The following is a 14,263-nucleotide window of genomic DNA, read 5'->3' as shown; positions in this document are numbered from 1 at the left end:
ATTTTCCCCCATATGAAATCTAATTTCTTGTAAATGAGTCTTTTAAGGAATTCAATAATTTGCTTTAACTAGATATAATAATGAGAATCTGACAGGTGTTCCTTATAGCTTCAAGTAATATAGTTAAATTCTATGCATTATTTGAATGCAGTTAGGTAAAACTCTTGTGTTATGTTGTCAGTTCTGCCAGCTGCAATCATCTGTCTGTTACTATGTTAGCTATAAACAAAAATCGTCGTAATAAATTTTATATTATTTGATTTTAAAATAAAACAGTCTAAAAAGTGTGTGCTTATCTAGAATTTTATTTATTTAGTATATGTATATTTATTTTTCATTTAGAGCTTAAGATTTATCAGATTCAAAATATGTCACTAGAGAACGTAACATAAGATTAAGAACTAGAGAAACTATCTAGAAAGGAAGCTATACGATCAAACAACTTGCATTAAAAACTTAAAATTTTGATTTCTGAAGAATAAGTTAATTAATTCTTTTGCCTTCTCGATTTCCTGAAATGTAAAACTACATGCAAAACTCCTTCCCGAGTAACTGTCTGAGTAAATATATCTCACAAAAGGACCTAACTCCTCGGATATTATGGTGAAATGCATATATTCGTTAAGGGAGAGGAAAATAAATTGAAATAATCATCTACTTGCATCGTATAGGTGGTGAGCATCGACGACTGCTGATTGTTCGTCGACTTCAACGTAGTGTTCACGATCACGTGATGTCAAAGTCGAAATTAGCTTTCTCATATCGCCTCTTAAACCACTGCAGAGGAACTCTCCCAAATCATCGTCATATTCTACGCAAACAATATAAAAATTTTAACACAATTCTTATTGAATTTATTCAGTTGAATTTTTTTTATTGAAAACTTCTTAAGTATAATGCACTTACTTTCCCTGAAGACAGATTTAACATATTTAAGCTCCTGGAAAAATAATATCAGACGACTTAATTTTAAAATGAACATAAAATTATTAAATGTAATCATATTTTTTAATTTTACCTATAAAACCTTAATATACGATATGCAGCTTGTTCTTCCCATGAAGAAATATATGTGCATTAACAAACATTTAGTGCAGCTGCACTTGAACCTATTTAACTAATATTCAAAAAGTGCTATAGGCAACACAAGCATTCTACTTACTAAAGTTTTAATATAAAAAGAAATTAAATGTTTTGTACGGATCATTAACATTTTTCTTAATTCTCTTAATTATTTGACAAACAAGCTAGGCCAAAAAATAAAATGCAAAGTTGTTTTACCATATATTCCAATGAAACGAGAATTTCAATTATGCAGTTTTCATCCGTCTTAAGACCCTGAAAAATTCAGTAATATAAATGTTTTTGTAAAATGTATGCTGGTAAAATGCTCTGAACTTATATAATCAGAAAAAAAAGTCTAAGCTTAATACACAACCTACTTTAATATTTGTGCCTATTTGGAACCACCACGACGTGAACTTTAGATACAATTCCTCTAAACTATACAAATGAAAATTTATGCAGTTCTTCTGAGCAGAGCAAAGTTTCTACGGATTGCATCTGCTTATTCACTGTGTGAAGATTTTGTATGCGAACATTACTTTAGAAGATTTAGTAGCAAAAGTTTACAGTTTTTCTGTGTATTATTTACGTTTTCCCATCAATATTTTTTGGCAACTGTTAGCTTTACCAGATATCTTGTGTTTTATGACATTCAGGTCATTTCCGATAAATAAGTAAGTAGTATATTCTTGGGTTTTTATAGTGTAACTGATGATGGCATAATAAACAGAGAATTTTAGATTGCGCATGCTTTTAAAAATAAAACCTCTTAGATTTGTCCTTTTAGTACTTTTCTATTTAGCAAATATTTGATGACATAAGGAATTAAGAAGTTTAAATTACATTTTAGAATTAATAACTGGTTAAAGTTGCCTTTTATCTCTCAAGTTACTTGCGAAAGAAATGTTTCAGAGCATTTTGAGAAAGCAATGACATGGTTATTTTTTCTGGCAAAATTTCAAATGAATACACACACTTTGCAACAGTTTTATTTATAATATAATTTATGGTTACGTGGTATACGGTTTTCTTGAGCCTTTTAAAACGGATTTGTTCCCTTTAAAAACTGGGACAATTTTTTCAAACCGGGATTTCCGATATTAGTATGGAAAGTAATTGAAAATCATTATTTTAAATCTTTATTAATCAATTACCAGTTATCGGCATATATCTCCGAAATAGCTATTTCTTTATAGTGAAAAATTGAAAGACGAAGAAATAAATTGAAGAAAAATTCATTTGTGGTGCTCTCTGCCAAAATTCAAATTCGAGTATTAAAAGCATAAAAAAGTGGTTAAAATACTGAGTTAATTTATAAATAAATAACCAATAACCATCTAGAAACCTAAAGAAGAGGTGTAGCGCCTAAAATTGAAGTAAATGAAAATAAAACAGAAGCGGAAAAAGTTATAAACTCATTTTTTTAAAAATTTTTAAATGAATTTTTCTATTGTTCACTGAAAAAAAATTGTACGGTCCATTTTAATTAACTATTTTTTCTGTGTTTTGCACTGCTTGTTTTCTTTTGTATTAGGGATCTATTAAAAGGAATTGAAATATTCAAAATGTTTTTCATATTAAAATCAATTTTTGCTGCATCTGCACAAAATTAAAGCATTTATTATATATATATATATAAGCAAATTAAGGCATTTCTTAAATATATATATATAGGTAGGCCTTCTACAACGCGGTACCTTTACCCCGCGTTTTCGCTCCAACGCGATATTTTCAAGGAACGTATCTACCGCGTTGTAAGAAAACTTTTGTAAGAAGCCTACCTGTATATACATATCTATATGTATATATGCACTAAATGAATTTAATATCATACAACATTATATATATATATGCTTTCCGTAGTCCAATACGCCTTAAAACATCGCCCTCCAGTGGCGCGGCAACTTATCGCAGTTGTGGACACAATTTCCTTAGGAAATCTTCATCATGGTCTAACACACCAGCACGTTAAAGTTTGTAAACAACATTTTAGGATACCCTATATAACAAACTATTAGAAAATTAAAACGTCATCACGTAGTGGGGAAAATACTAGTAGGGGATCTTGGTGATAATAACATACCACTATTCTTCTACCATAATTAAAGAATTCAGCACAAGAGATTATATCTGCAAAAGTCTTTTTTGAAAATCCTTTCCTATTTTGTGAGATATACCAACAAAGTTCCTTCTCAATTTTTTTTTTTTTTATCATGTAAGGTATTTTCTCCCTCCTTTCCGCATGCCTTCGTGTAACTGGAAGCACGCTCAACGAAAAGTAACTTGATGCACGCTCGGCGAATGTTCGGGATACCCGGTGTTCAAACCCCGGCGAAGCACTGTAGATTTCTTCAGTTTCCTAACATCGAAAACATTCTGATGACCCTACAACCTTCTTCATTATAAGTAGATTACACTGAATCTTGTTGAGAAAATTACTCTGGTAACAATGTCTTGCATTTGACTTCATAGGAATTGAAATGATGAAATGCTAGCATTAAATATTTAAAAATGATTAAAATGGAAATCGGATCTAACCTTAACAGCAAAATACAGGCAATCCACAATGTATTCTACAAGGGGGCACAACAGAGCTAAGCAAACGTCTTCAAAATGCCCTCCTAGCTCAGCTTTGATGTCATCGGTCAGAATCTGAAACATATCGTATTTTAAGAGCAATTATTTCAGAATAAGTATTGCATACATATCACTTATATACTGTAAACTGTATAGATCTGGACGTTTTAGTTTATAAAATACAATATTTTTCTTTTTCATTTATGAATATTACATAGTTAATGAAACATACAGAATAACATGTGAATATTGTATTTGTGCTCAAATCTGTAGGTGAAATAATGGAGAAACTTTTATAAAAGAAAATATTTCATAAATATTTCGACGAAAATTTTGTAAGGGAAATTAGTTCAAGTAAAAATTTTAAGGCTTACCCTGCCGTAAATTGTTTTGTATTTTTTCTTTATGATTTGCCTTTGAACATTATTATGGCCAGTTAGAATGTCAATTATCACCTTTTCATCTGTACCTAATAGAAAAGACTTGAAACATAAGGAAAAATAGCAGAAATTTATGCATCATTTATAAATAAAATGTACTGGGATTATTTATTGATGTTAACTTAAATTCTGAAAGAAAAAAAAAAAAAAAAAAAAACCACCATGTTTTACGTAAGAAGGATGTGTGATTAAGAAAAGAATGTAAATTGAACAAAAGCATTTTGTTGCCTTGGGGTTAAAGTGTTTCATTGAATTTTCTAAAATGTTGCAAAAAATTCTGATTCATTTTTGCTATATCATAGTTCTGCTGGTATATTATTTTGTTAAGTTGAAATATACAAGGTGTGACACAAAAACAACGAGACTGGTCCAATAAATCATTGTACTTACAGAATCAGTTCTCCGTGACATTATCACCTTCAAAGCAGTTCCCTTCAGCATTCACACACTTCTGAATTCGGTACTGCCATTGCTGGTAACAGTTCTGGAACGAGGTTTTTGGAAGGCCCCTCAGGAGATTTTCCTTTTTGCCTGAACCTTTTCAGCTGAGGTAAAACGGGTTCCCTTTAAGTACGATTTAACTTTAGGAAATAAAAAAAGTCGCATGTAACCCAATCAGGTGAATAAGGAGGGTGCTCCATCACATTAATGTTTTTGCTGGTCAGAAACTGTTTGACAGATAGGGCCGTGTGAGCAGGTGCACTGTCCTGGTGCAACAGCCATCCATCACTCCACAACTGTGGTCTTTTTTCCTCTAATTTTTCACAAACTCTTTTTAGTGCTTCAGTGTAGTAGTGTTGATTAACTGTCTGACCACTGGGAACCCATTCAATCATTATGAACATGCTGGGCGCCCCCAAGCCTCGGTTAACATTTGAAATGTTTCCTCCGTGGCTGATTTCTTAAGTTTCACAAGAAACTTGATATTGATTCGCCGTTTTTACATTAGACATTTTTCCGGCAGAATGCATTTGCACGTGTTCACTCAATGACGCAGTACTTCCTACTGGCGTGGTCGGTTAAGTGGAAACTGGCCGCATGGATAGAGGAGGTGTGTGGCATGACGTCACCAAAACAGTTGTTGCCAACTCCACTCTCTTTTCAAGCTACACACTTAGTCTTTTTTTTTTTTTTTTTTTTTTTGTGTGTGTGTGTGTGTCACACCTCGTATATGTAATAATTTGGAAATGGGGTGATGAGAGAATTAATTACGTCTCAGTCGTGATGGCGAAACTGTTGCATAGATGGAATGACGGACATTTTGGAAAGATTACAAATAGCTGAATGATCACAATATAAATTTATTTTCGTGAATATTCTTGCGGTCCACATCATTCTTGGATGCCTGATGCACCTCCATGATTTTTTTATACACATCTTACATCTTAAATAATGGGGAATACAGCAAAGCGAAGAGACGTTACTTATGAAGCAAGTGCAAATAGAAAAAAAGAATGCCTATATGATTGGCTGGAGTATTTTTAAGCTTGGTTCCTTTTCAATTCTGAATGATGATTCGGCAAGAGCTTTCGCACTGCGGCTGTATAGAAAGAATGATGCCAGTGACGCAGTTTAGACGTTATGAAGGGTTGGATTTTTAATTAAAATTACGAATTTAAAGGGCTATTGCCAATTAAGTTAGTAATTTTGTTCCAATTAAGCTAATAGTTTGTTAATAATATTCCTTCATATTTTTATATCTTACATACTTAAAAAAACTCTATATAGTTGAAATATATGAAAAAATACGAAAAACTTCTTTATTTTTAAAATTAGATGAAATAAAAAGCGACAGAAGTAAGCAACTATATTTCTTTTCTGATATTAAGCAAAATAAACCGAGAATGTCGAGAAATTTCAGCATTTGCTCAATGATTTCTAGACTTTTTAAGTTTAAACGACTGTACTGTTTCCCATGCGTTATATAAAACTTTTTAATTATTAAAGGTATTCTTGCATTCATCTGGATTAATAATAGTAGTTCCAATGCGAAGTTTTAACTAATTAATCTAGGATAAATAAAAATGTGAGATGAGAAAATAAAGCACCGCCTTCTTCTGTGGATACGGATTATACAGGGTGGTCATTAAAAAAAACTTCTCGATATATGAACTCTAGCAGCCTATCCGCTCAATTGATCGAAATGAAATTTCAGATATTGGTTATTTGAAGGTATGCGCTCGAAATTGTGATGATTTAAAACAAAAGAGCTCCCACGGTTATTGGGACAGTGAAAAAATTTCGAAACTTTGAATGATAACATTCACTTTTTTGCTTGCAAACTAATCAGAGCATTGAAAAACCATAAAAGGGGCTGGAACGATAAACGTATAATGAAAATTCTCGGCGTAAAACATTGGAAAAGAATTGTAAAGGACCAATGACAACACAAGAGAGAAGAAGGGAAATTTGGGGGGGGAGGAATTACAAGCTTTCAATATGCCCAACTTCGCAGATGATAACACATTGCTTGAGGGAGATTGTTGACGGCAAAGACGAACATAAGAATATATATAACTTCACGGTTTTATGTCAACTTTCAGTTCTGACAAATCTCATGGATTTGGTTTTTGCACCCTAAATTTCGGATAACTCCGGAACCGGAAATCCATTGGAGTGTTTTCGGGGTATCATGATGGCCATGAAACTGCAAAATTACCGAGACGACTTTATCTCCAAAGCGTTGTTGCAGCACTTGCCGAGCACACGCGTCGACTTGTGGAGGAGCACCATCTTGCATTCAAACAATGTCATTAACTACATTTCACTGCTGTAATTCTGGAATTACGTAATTCTGCAACATTGTTGTATTACCCAGCACTTGTGATAGAACACGTTTCCATACCCATGAAAATGGCCTTTTTGAAGAAACACGGACCGAAAACGAATGTGCTTGCGAATGTGTCGGAACGTCTCCAGGTTGCAACATCCGAACGCTCTGGGATCGATAAGGAAACATACCGAGAACACAGCGTAGAAGCTTGAGGACTGTGATTTTGGGAATATCCAAGCTGCCGGCAACACTTTTTTAGATGCAAGGGACCTGCAGAAATCGTGTTAAGTATTTCCGCAATAACTTCAGCAGGAACAAACACATCGTTATCCGGACCGCGGTCTATCACATGTTAATCCAGTTTCTTCAATTTTTTTTAAAATCCAAATCAAGTACAGTTTTCACGGAAGAGGGCCTCGTCTTAGTTTATGATTTCGCCGACAGACTCGCACTGCGTCGGCAGTATTTTCCCCGTTCAGATAAAACAGCTTTATCAATTGACCTCATTGTGTCCCTATCCGTATCATCTTGCTAGCACGTTCGAACATCTGATTAAAGAAACAGGCATCCCTCACTGCTTATTAAAGGTTTTCCACAAGCGATGCTTTCCATGTGATGTTCTGTGATTGGAGTTTCGACTGTCAATCCCTTTGAATTATGCAAAGTGGGTCAATGCACCTCCTTTCTGTGTTGTCAATAGTCCTTTACAATTCTTTTCTTTGCGTATGTTTTATGCAGGCAATTTTTGTCATACGTGTATCGTTTCGATGCCATTTATGGTTTTTCAACGCACTGATCAATTTGCATAGGAAAAACGTGGGTGCTGCCATTCAAAAATTTAAGGCTTTCTCCTTTGTCATTTTAACCATGAGAGCTCTTTTATTTTAAATCCATCATTACAAACTCAAGAGCATACCTTCAAATAACATTATTTGAAATTTCATTTCGATTGGCTGAGAGCACAGTCCGCTGCGTGCTCATATATCGGGGAAGTTTTTTAAGAATATCCTCATATGATATTTCTACAAAGGTCAATCTAGCTTTACAATATTTAATATTTCTTTTATTCATACATTTTTCGTGCAACTGAACTTACCAATACCACGCATAGCTTTCCTTAATCGCGCTGCCACTTTTTCTGCGTTGAAATCAGCTGTCGGTCCTATAGTTCCCTGAAAATTTAATGCATAATTTAGTATTAATATAATTCAAATTTTATTCTGTTCAGATGTAGAGATATTAGACATTTTTATTTCGGAACAGTGGACAAAAATATGCAATGCCCTCGCCGGGATTCGAACTCCGGGCCTTCCGACTGCTAGCCGGATATGCTTCCAATTACATCACGAAGACGTGAGGGAAGCAGGGAAAAAATGCCTTACACAGATCTTCTACTCTTTTACTTTAAAAACGAATAATAGGTACATGTTTTCAATTTATGAGACATTTCATTATTTTATTTTTTATTCAAAGTACCGGGCAAAGATTCGGTTACGATTGTGGATGAGATTATGTTAACAGTTAAAATTTCAGAAATAATATTACAGCTGGACTATACTTATGAAGAATTTTTTCTATAAAAATACAAACTGAAATAGAAAATCTAAAACTGCTGGTATGAAAATATTTTTAGTTTTCTGTATAATCATCATCATTATTTTTATAAAGTGCTAAAAGGCTAAAAAAATAAGAACGATTTCTCGTTTTTCTAAAACTGGGTAAATAATGAATGAATAAATAAAAGTATAATGAAGAATATGTATGAACGAATGAAAAATAATATTCTGTTTTGTTACCTTAATTCATCTGATAAATACAAAATTAAATCCAGTTCAGAGTTAAGCATACTGTCAAAAAGGATTTGAAATGATGCCTCGAAAGTAAGGGGCATCATTTGCACAGGCGATGAGAATTATGAATAAATCTCACAGGAGTTTAAATTAAGTGTTTTTATAGTTGCTTTCTACGGGTTCGTGGATTTGCAGTGATTGACGAAAACAGTTGATGAAGAATAAAAACACAGTTTGTTAGCCAGTGTTACTCAGAATAGTTCCAAAAACGCGTTACAGTTGTCGAAAAACTACGACAAACTCGCTAAAACAATCCACAACACAGCCTTCAGGTTATCAGGCTATAACGGTGAAGACAGCTTCACGGCAAATCACTAAACTCCAGCTCTCGACTCAGTTCGATCGCTCTCAAGTACTGAACGAGCTCTCAAGCTCTGAACTCAAAGTACTATTAATGAACTTAACATACTCCCCAAGATACTCTTTTACTTCTCATACGAGGAAGGTATATATAGCTTTTGACCTGACTTAGAAAACATTCTCGGGGAAACCAGTAAGAATTCGTTGTAGAATGTTCTCGTTCCGTCAGTGGCATATCGCGAATTTTGTTATAAAGTGAATGATTTTGCTCCAAATCTGGCAATCCTGTCTTTCCTTGGCACTTTTTGGCAAACCTTAACCCGGTTTGCGGTGAAGCTATCTTACCCCAGCTGGGCATTTCGTAACATTGCCACCTCCCAAGCACTCTAGTTTTATTGCCATTGCAAGTCCCGGGCAGTACAATCCTTGGTCAGAAGCCAAATTCGATACAAATAAAAGAAACAAATAAGATAAATAAAGCAACAAATATTTACACTATTTACAAGCTATATACACAAATTAACCACATAAAAATTTTTAATTTTATAAATTAAAGTTCAGGATGAATTTCAGTCTCAGGCTTTTCATTAAGTTATACCCGGGTTAATTACTTTTTCACTGCAATTCTCATATGTATTTCTGTTTTGCATATCACAGTCTGAAGATTCAGACCTTTCAGATTTTTCATCCACAAGAAGATCTGAAACAGTTTACTCACCACTCTGTAATTTATTCACATCATGTGTACAGTTCACCACGGTATTTCTAGCAATTGGTATATGCTTATTTTCCTCTATTTCCTAGAAATCAGTTCCAAATTTTGCATTAAAGTTATGAATAGAATCCGATTCTTTACCAACAGTAGTAGCCTGGTTTCGAATCAAGTTTGTGTTCGTACAACTTGTATTATGAGGCACACACTTAGATAAATGTATATAAAATTTTCAAAGATTATGTACCAAGACTGTCAGATCTCTAGTTCTGAAACTTTCTTCTCAGACGGCAAAGCTGACGCTTCTGACAGCGGGCATATACCAGAACAAGATGTAAAAGTATTTAATTATAATTAGAAAAAAACTGGTAGCTTATCATAGTTTAAAAGAGGAATTTTATTGCGATGATAATATATGCATATGTTAAAATGGAGACATTAAACTTGAGTATTTTTATTTAATAAATTTAAAAGAAAATGTAACACTGTTTTAACTCAAGAAGCAGAGGATATCCTTTAAAATTTATAGACGCAACCATATATGAAAGGATAAATAATTATTTATTTTCATAAAAAAGTTTGTGATTATTTTAATATGGCAAACGAAATAAATATGATTAAAAAAAACGAAAAATAAATATTAAAAAAAAAATCCGGAATAATTTCTTACGACAAATCCATTCTCGACTTCATTATTAAACGCCTGGTCGTTTGATTAAATATTATAAATTTTCAGACGCCCTAAAACAGAGCCTTAATAAACTTGACGAAAACTGTTTACGAAAGAATGAATAATAATTTATAAACAGGTGGTTATTATAATACCTAAGCAAGATTAATGCGACTTAAAAAAAACCTAAAACAGAGCTTAAAAAACCTAAAACCCTAACTTAAGAAACCTAAAACCTAAAACGACCCTAAAACAGAGCCTTAATAAACTTGACGAAAACTGTTTACGAAAGAATGAGTAATAATTTATAAAGAAGTGCTTATTATAATATCCTACAAGGTACAAGGCACAAGGGGGCGGTGCAGCGGTGATTCACCGCCCCTTTACATAATCTGAAATTTCCCTTCAAAAAAGAAGTCGTAATAAATGGATGCTGCAAAATATGTTGTCGTTGTAAAGTTGAAAAATCCTTAAATGAATTTTATACTCAGCTCGGTTTGGAAAATTTGAATATCGAAGCGTTTGTAAATTTTGAAAATCAGAAATTAATAATGCAAAATACAGTTGTGAATGTGGTAAACAATGTTCTTTTGCCCAGGAAAAAAAAGTCATTTAAAGAGTAATTTTCATATCAAACGAATCTTAGAGAGGTTACGAAATGTCCCCACTTTCAAAATCTTAATTTATGATATAAATCTAAAATTAGAAGCATCAGCTTCGCTATCTAATAGAAATATAGTGTTCAAAGGGGTATCCATAAGCCCCCATTTTCAACATGTAAAGTTTTCAACAAAAACCTGTGATTTTGATCCACGCCAGATCTAGTGGGACCATTTTACAACTATTTCATCCTAATATATATTTATAATCTTTTTATTAGTTTTTAACTCGGTCGTATTTTCCAAGCGTATTTTTACCGTTCATTATTTTTAATTTTATTCTATTATATATTTATAATTTTTTATTAGTTTATGCTCATAATTTTATACTTTCTATTTCAAAATACTAGTTCATAATTTTTAGCCGAAAGGCCATAGCCTTAAAAATTCAGTAAAATTAACTTTTTTCAAAAGATAAAACGCTTTGCAATCTTCATCACGCATTTTTTTTAATGTGTAAATTCTAATATATTTGGAGTTAGCTTGTCTAGTTTTCTTATATCCCTCGTTTCGGACGGTTAGATTTTAATGGTCTTTGAAAATTTATATTATGGTCGAAACCTCGGACCATCTAAAAAAAACATTTTATGTTATTTCCTTTTGAAAGACTTAACCCTTTTGCATTAGTCATTTTTAGGCGATAGCCTTTCGGCTACTTAAAGACTAAATAAGTAAAAAAAATAGTTCCAATATCTTTCGTTTTTTAATAAAAATTTAACCTTTTAATTAGTTATTTTCAAAGCTTTCCGTTAATTATATAAATTAACAATAGTTCCAACTGTTTGGAAATTTGCATTCCTCCTTTGCGGCTGCGCTGAGCCGAAAAACATAAAAGTGTGTAGAGGCAATAGGTATTTTTTGAAAGCAGGAGACATGAAAAATGAGGAATGCCCTCGCCAGGACTCGAGCCACGAACCTCTCGAATACGCGCCGAGCGTGTTGACCATTACAAATAAAGGCATGCTAAGAAAGCGGAAGAAATAAATTATAAGTGTATAATCTCGCAGTAGAGTCCAAGAAATGTGGGTGAAGACTGTGTGTCCTCCCGCTATGCCTCATTGGCGTGGCCAATAGCCGTAAATCATTCCAGCGTGGTGTGAGGATTTTAAGGCTTGGAAAGCAGTAGTGGAATATAACTGTGGAAGACTATATTGTAACAGGAATCTAGCACAGTATCCCAGATTATTTACTACGACGTCAAATACCTGTCTAACTAAATGAACTGTCAAGTAGTTTCAACTCATGTTTAAAAAGTCAACTACATTTATCTGTAATTCATCATATGGTTTTACTAATGTGTCATAGGATATATGTTCATCTGGTTTGTTAAACTTAGGGAAAGCAATCATTAAATCTTATATTTTCAATTTAGAGCAAATGTACATGCTCATTTCGTAAGGAAACAGTTTTTCACTGCTGCGTATAAATTTCAAGAACTTCAAAAATCAAAACAATAGGTTATGGGGCCTGGTACACAGATCTCGGTTTACCAAGTCTCCCAAATTTTCCAGATGCCCAAGAAATCCAACGTATCTGAGACGTAAATTGAATATCTGTGTTTTCTGGTGAAAAACAAGGTAAGCAAATTTACTCTTTCTTCTTTCCTGGCTTCACTGAAAGGTCATGTACATGATAAAATTGATGAGCTCGAATATTCAAATTGAGAAATTGAATAACAGTAACTTTGAAATATGGCGGTTTCAAATAAAAATGTTCCATCCTGCGTTCCTACCTTTCCTTTAAGAGTTCGCCCTGTCATTGAGGAACATTCCCTCTCTGATATGCGCCCCCAAGCAGTAAAGAATTTCGAAATTCCACCTTGGGAAAATTCACAGATCCAGCTTCTTGATGTTTTCAAACATCACGTGAAGGCAAGCACTAACGAGATCGTTTACAGACAACTCTTCGCTGAACACAGGCACAAATATAGCAGTTATTATCCGATATATACAGATGGATCCAAGTCAAATGATCATGTTGGGATGGCGTTTGTATTTGAAGATTACATAGAGGGCAGAAGCCTGCACCATGCTTTCTCAGTCCTAACATCTGAATTAACTGCAATATATTATGGTCTTTTGTACATCTCAAAGCTCTGCCACAAAAAGTTCATAGTTTACACAGACTCGTATAGTGCTCTGAAATCTTTGGAAGTTTTTCCCAACACTCAGAATCCTGTGGTACTGGATGTTCTCAAAATTCATATAAACTTAACGATTCGAGGATATGAAGTCCTGTACTGCTGGGTTCCTGGACATGCTGGAATAAAGGGAAATGAGCTTGCAGATATCGCAGCCAAATCTACTGTTGAACTGTCTAGTCGCCTTATCCCTTTTACAGATAGTATTTGCTGTGTCATCAAGGGAAAGGTCCGAAAAAAATGGCAGCAAATTTGGGATGTTCAGCTTCAAAACAAGTTAAGACAAGTAAAACCTAGAATTGAGCATTGGGAATCTACCAAACATCGTAAGGAGGAAGTTCTTTTGACTCGTCTCAGAATTGGTCATACTAGAGTGACACATAGCTACCTTTTAAAAGCTGAGAATGAGCCTGTTTGTTCAAATTGTAATGTTTGTCTATCTGTCCGTCATATTTTAATTGAGTGTCCATATTTTAATAATCTTCGTCAGAAATGTTTTAATAGCTGTGACTTACCTCTCGGAAGAGAGGTCAATTGTAATTTATTTTATTATTTAAAAGAGACTGGATTTTATCACCTAATATAACTTGTTTTAAAGATTGTGTCTTGAATTTTAAATGTGTGGTTTTAACTTGTTTTTATATGACTTCATCCTCTGGATTTGATACATTTGTCTACTTGTTTTTATTTATTGTATTCTAATTTCATCAGTTGTACACACCCCATCTCGTGTTTGGCGCTTTATAACCATCTTTGGTTTTGCGCCATAATCTCTCACTCACTCACTCAAATAAAAATGGTTTTAATCCAGTCAGAACTTTGAAAAATCTCGAGTGGGCAGTTAGTGAAGGCAGAAACTTCTGAAATTAATCAAGCCGAACCTGACAAGTGGGTTTCAAAAGATCAAATAGCTTCAGCGATTATTGTTCTGAGCAGTGTTGTTGTTGTAGTTAATGCTCACTTGTCTGACCTATAGTCATCCCAAGCCTACGAAATTCCTTCTGGCAAGGAGGCAAGTTTACATCTGTCGTTGGCAACATCCTTGAGCACTACAGGCGACAGTAAGATTTAGCGCAA

General features: G+C 33.7%; 1 protein-coding gene across 4 annotated transcripts in view; it reads right to left on the bottom strand.

Moving 5' to 3' along the window:
• The window catches only part of LOC118203924 (annexin A3-like), a 132,410-nt gene that overhangs the window by 34,263 nt on the left and 83,884 nt on the right, over nt 1-14,263 (bottom strand). For 2 of the 4 annotated variants that reach the window (XM_085807809.1, XM_085807810.1), the window contains exons 2-7: nt 7,952-8,027; nt 4,017-4,111; nt 3,604-3,717; nt 1,282-1,338; nt 907-940; nt 663-811 (exon numbers count right to left, since the gene is read on the bottom strand). In XM_085807809.1, coding sequence (XP_085663935.1) covers nt 663-811; nt 907-940; nt 1,282-1,338; nt 3,604-3,717; nt 4,017-4,111; nt 7,952-8,027 — 525 coding nt within the window. Of the gene's footprint in view, nt 1-662; nt 812-906; nt 941-1,281; nt 1,339-3,603; nt 3,718-4,016; nt 4,112-4,472; nt 5,075-7,951; nt 8,028-14,263 lie in introns of those variants that run through there. The other 2 variants (XM_085807811.1, XM_085807812.1) reach the window with 2 other exon arrangements.

Source organism: Stegodyphus dumicola, chromosome X1 (assembly GCF_044657685.1).
Source record: "Stegodyphus dumicola isolate Sdum_Otavi_A_Nest chromosome X1, ASM4465768v1".
Classification (NCBI taxonomy): Eukaryota; Metazoa; Arthropoda; class Arachnida; order Araneae; family Eresidae; genus Stegodyphus; species Stegodyphus dumicola.
Note: the sequence above shows the minus strand (reverse complement) of the source record. Positions and strands in the feature narration are given on the sequence as shown.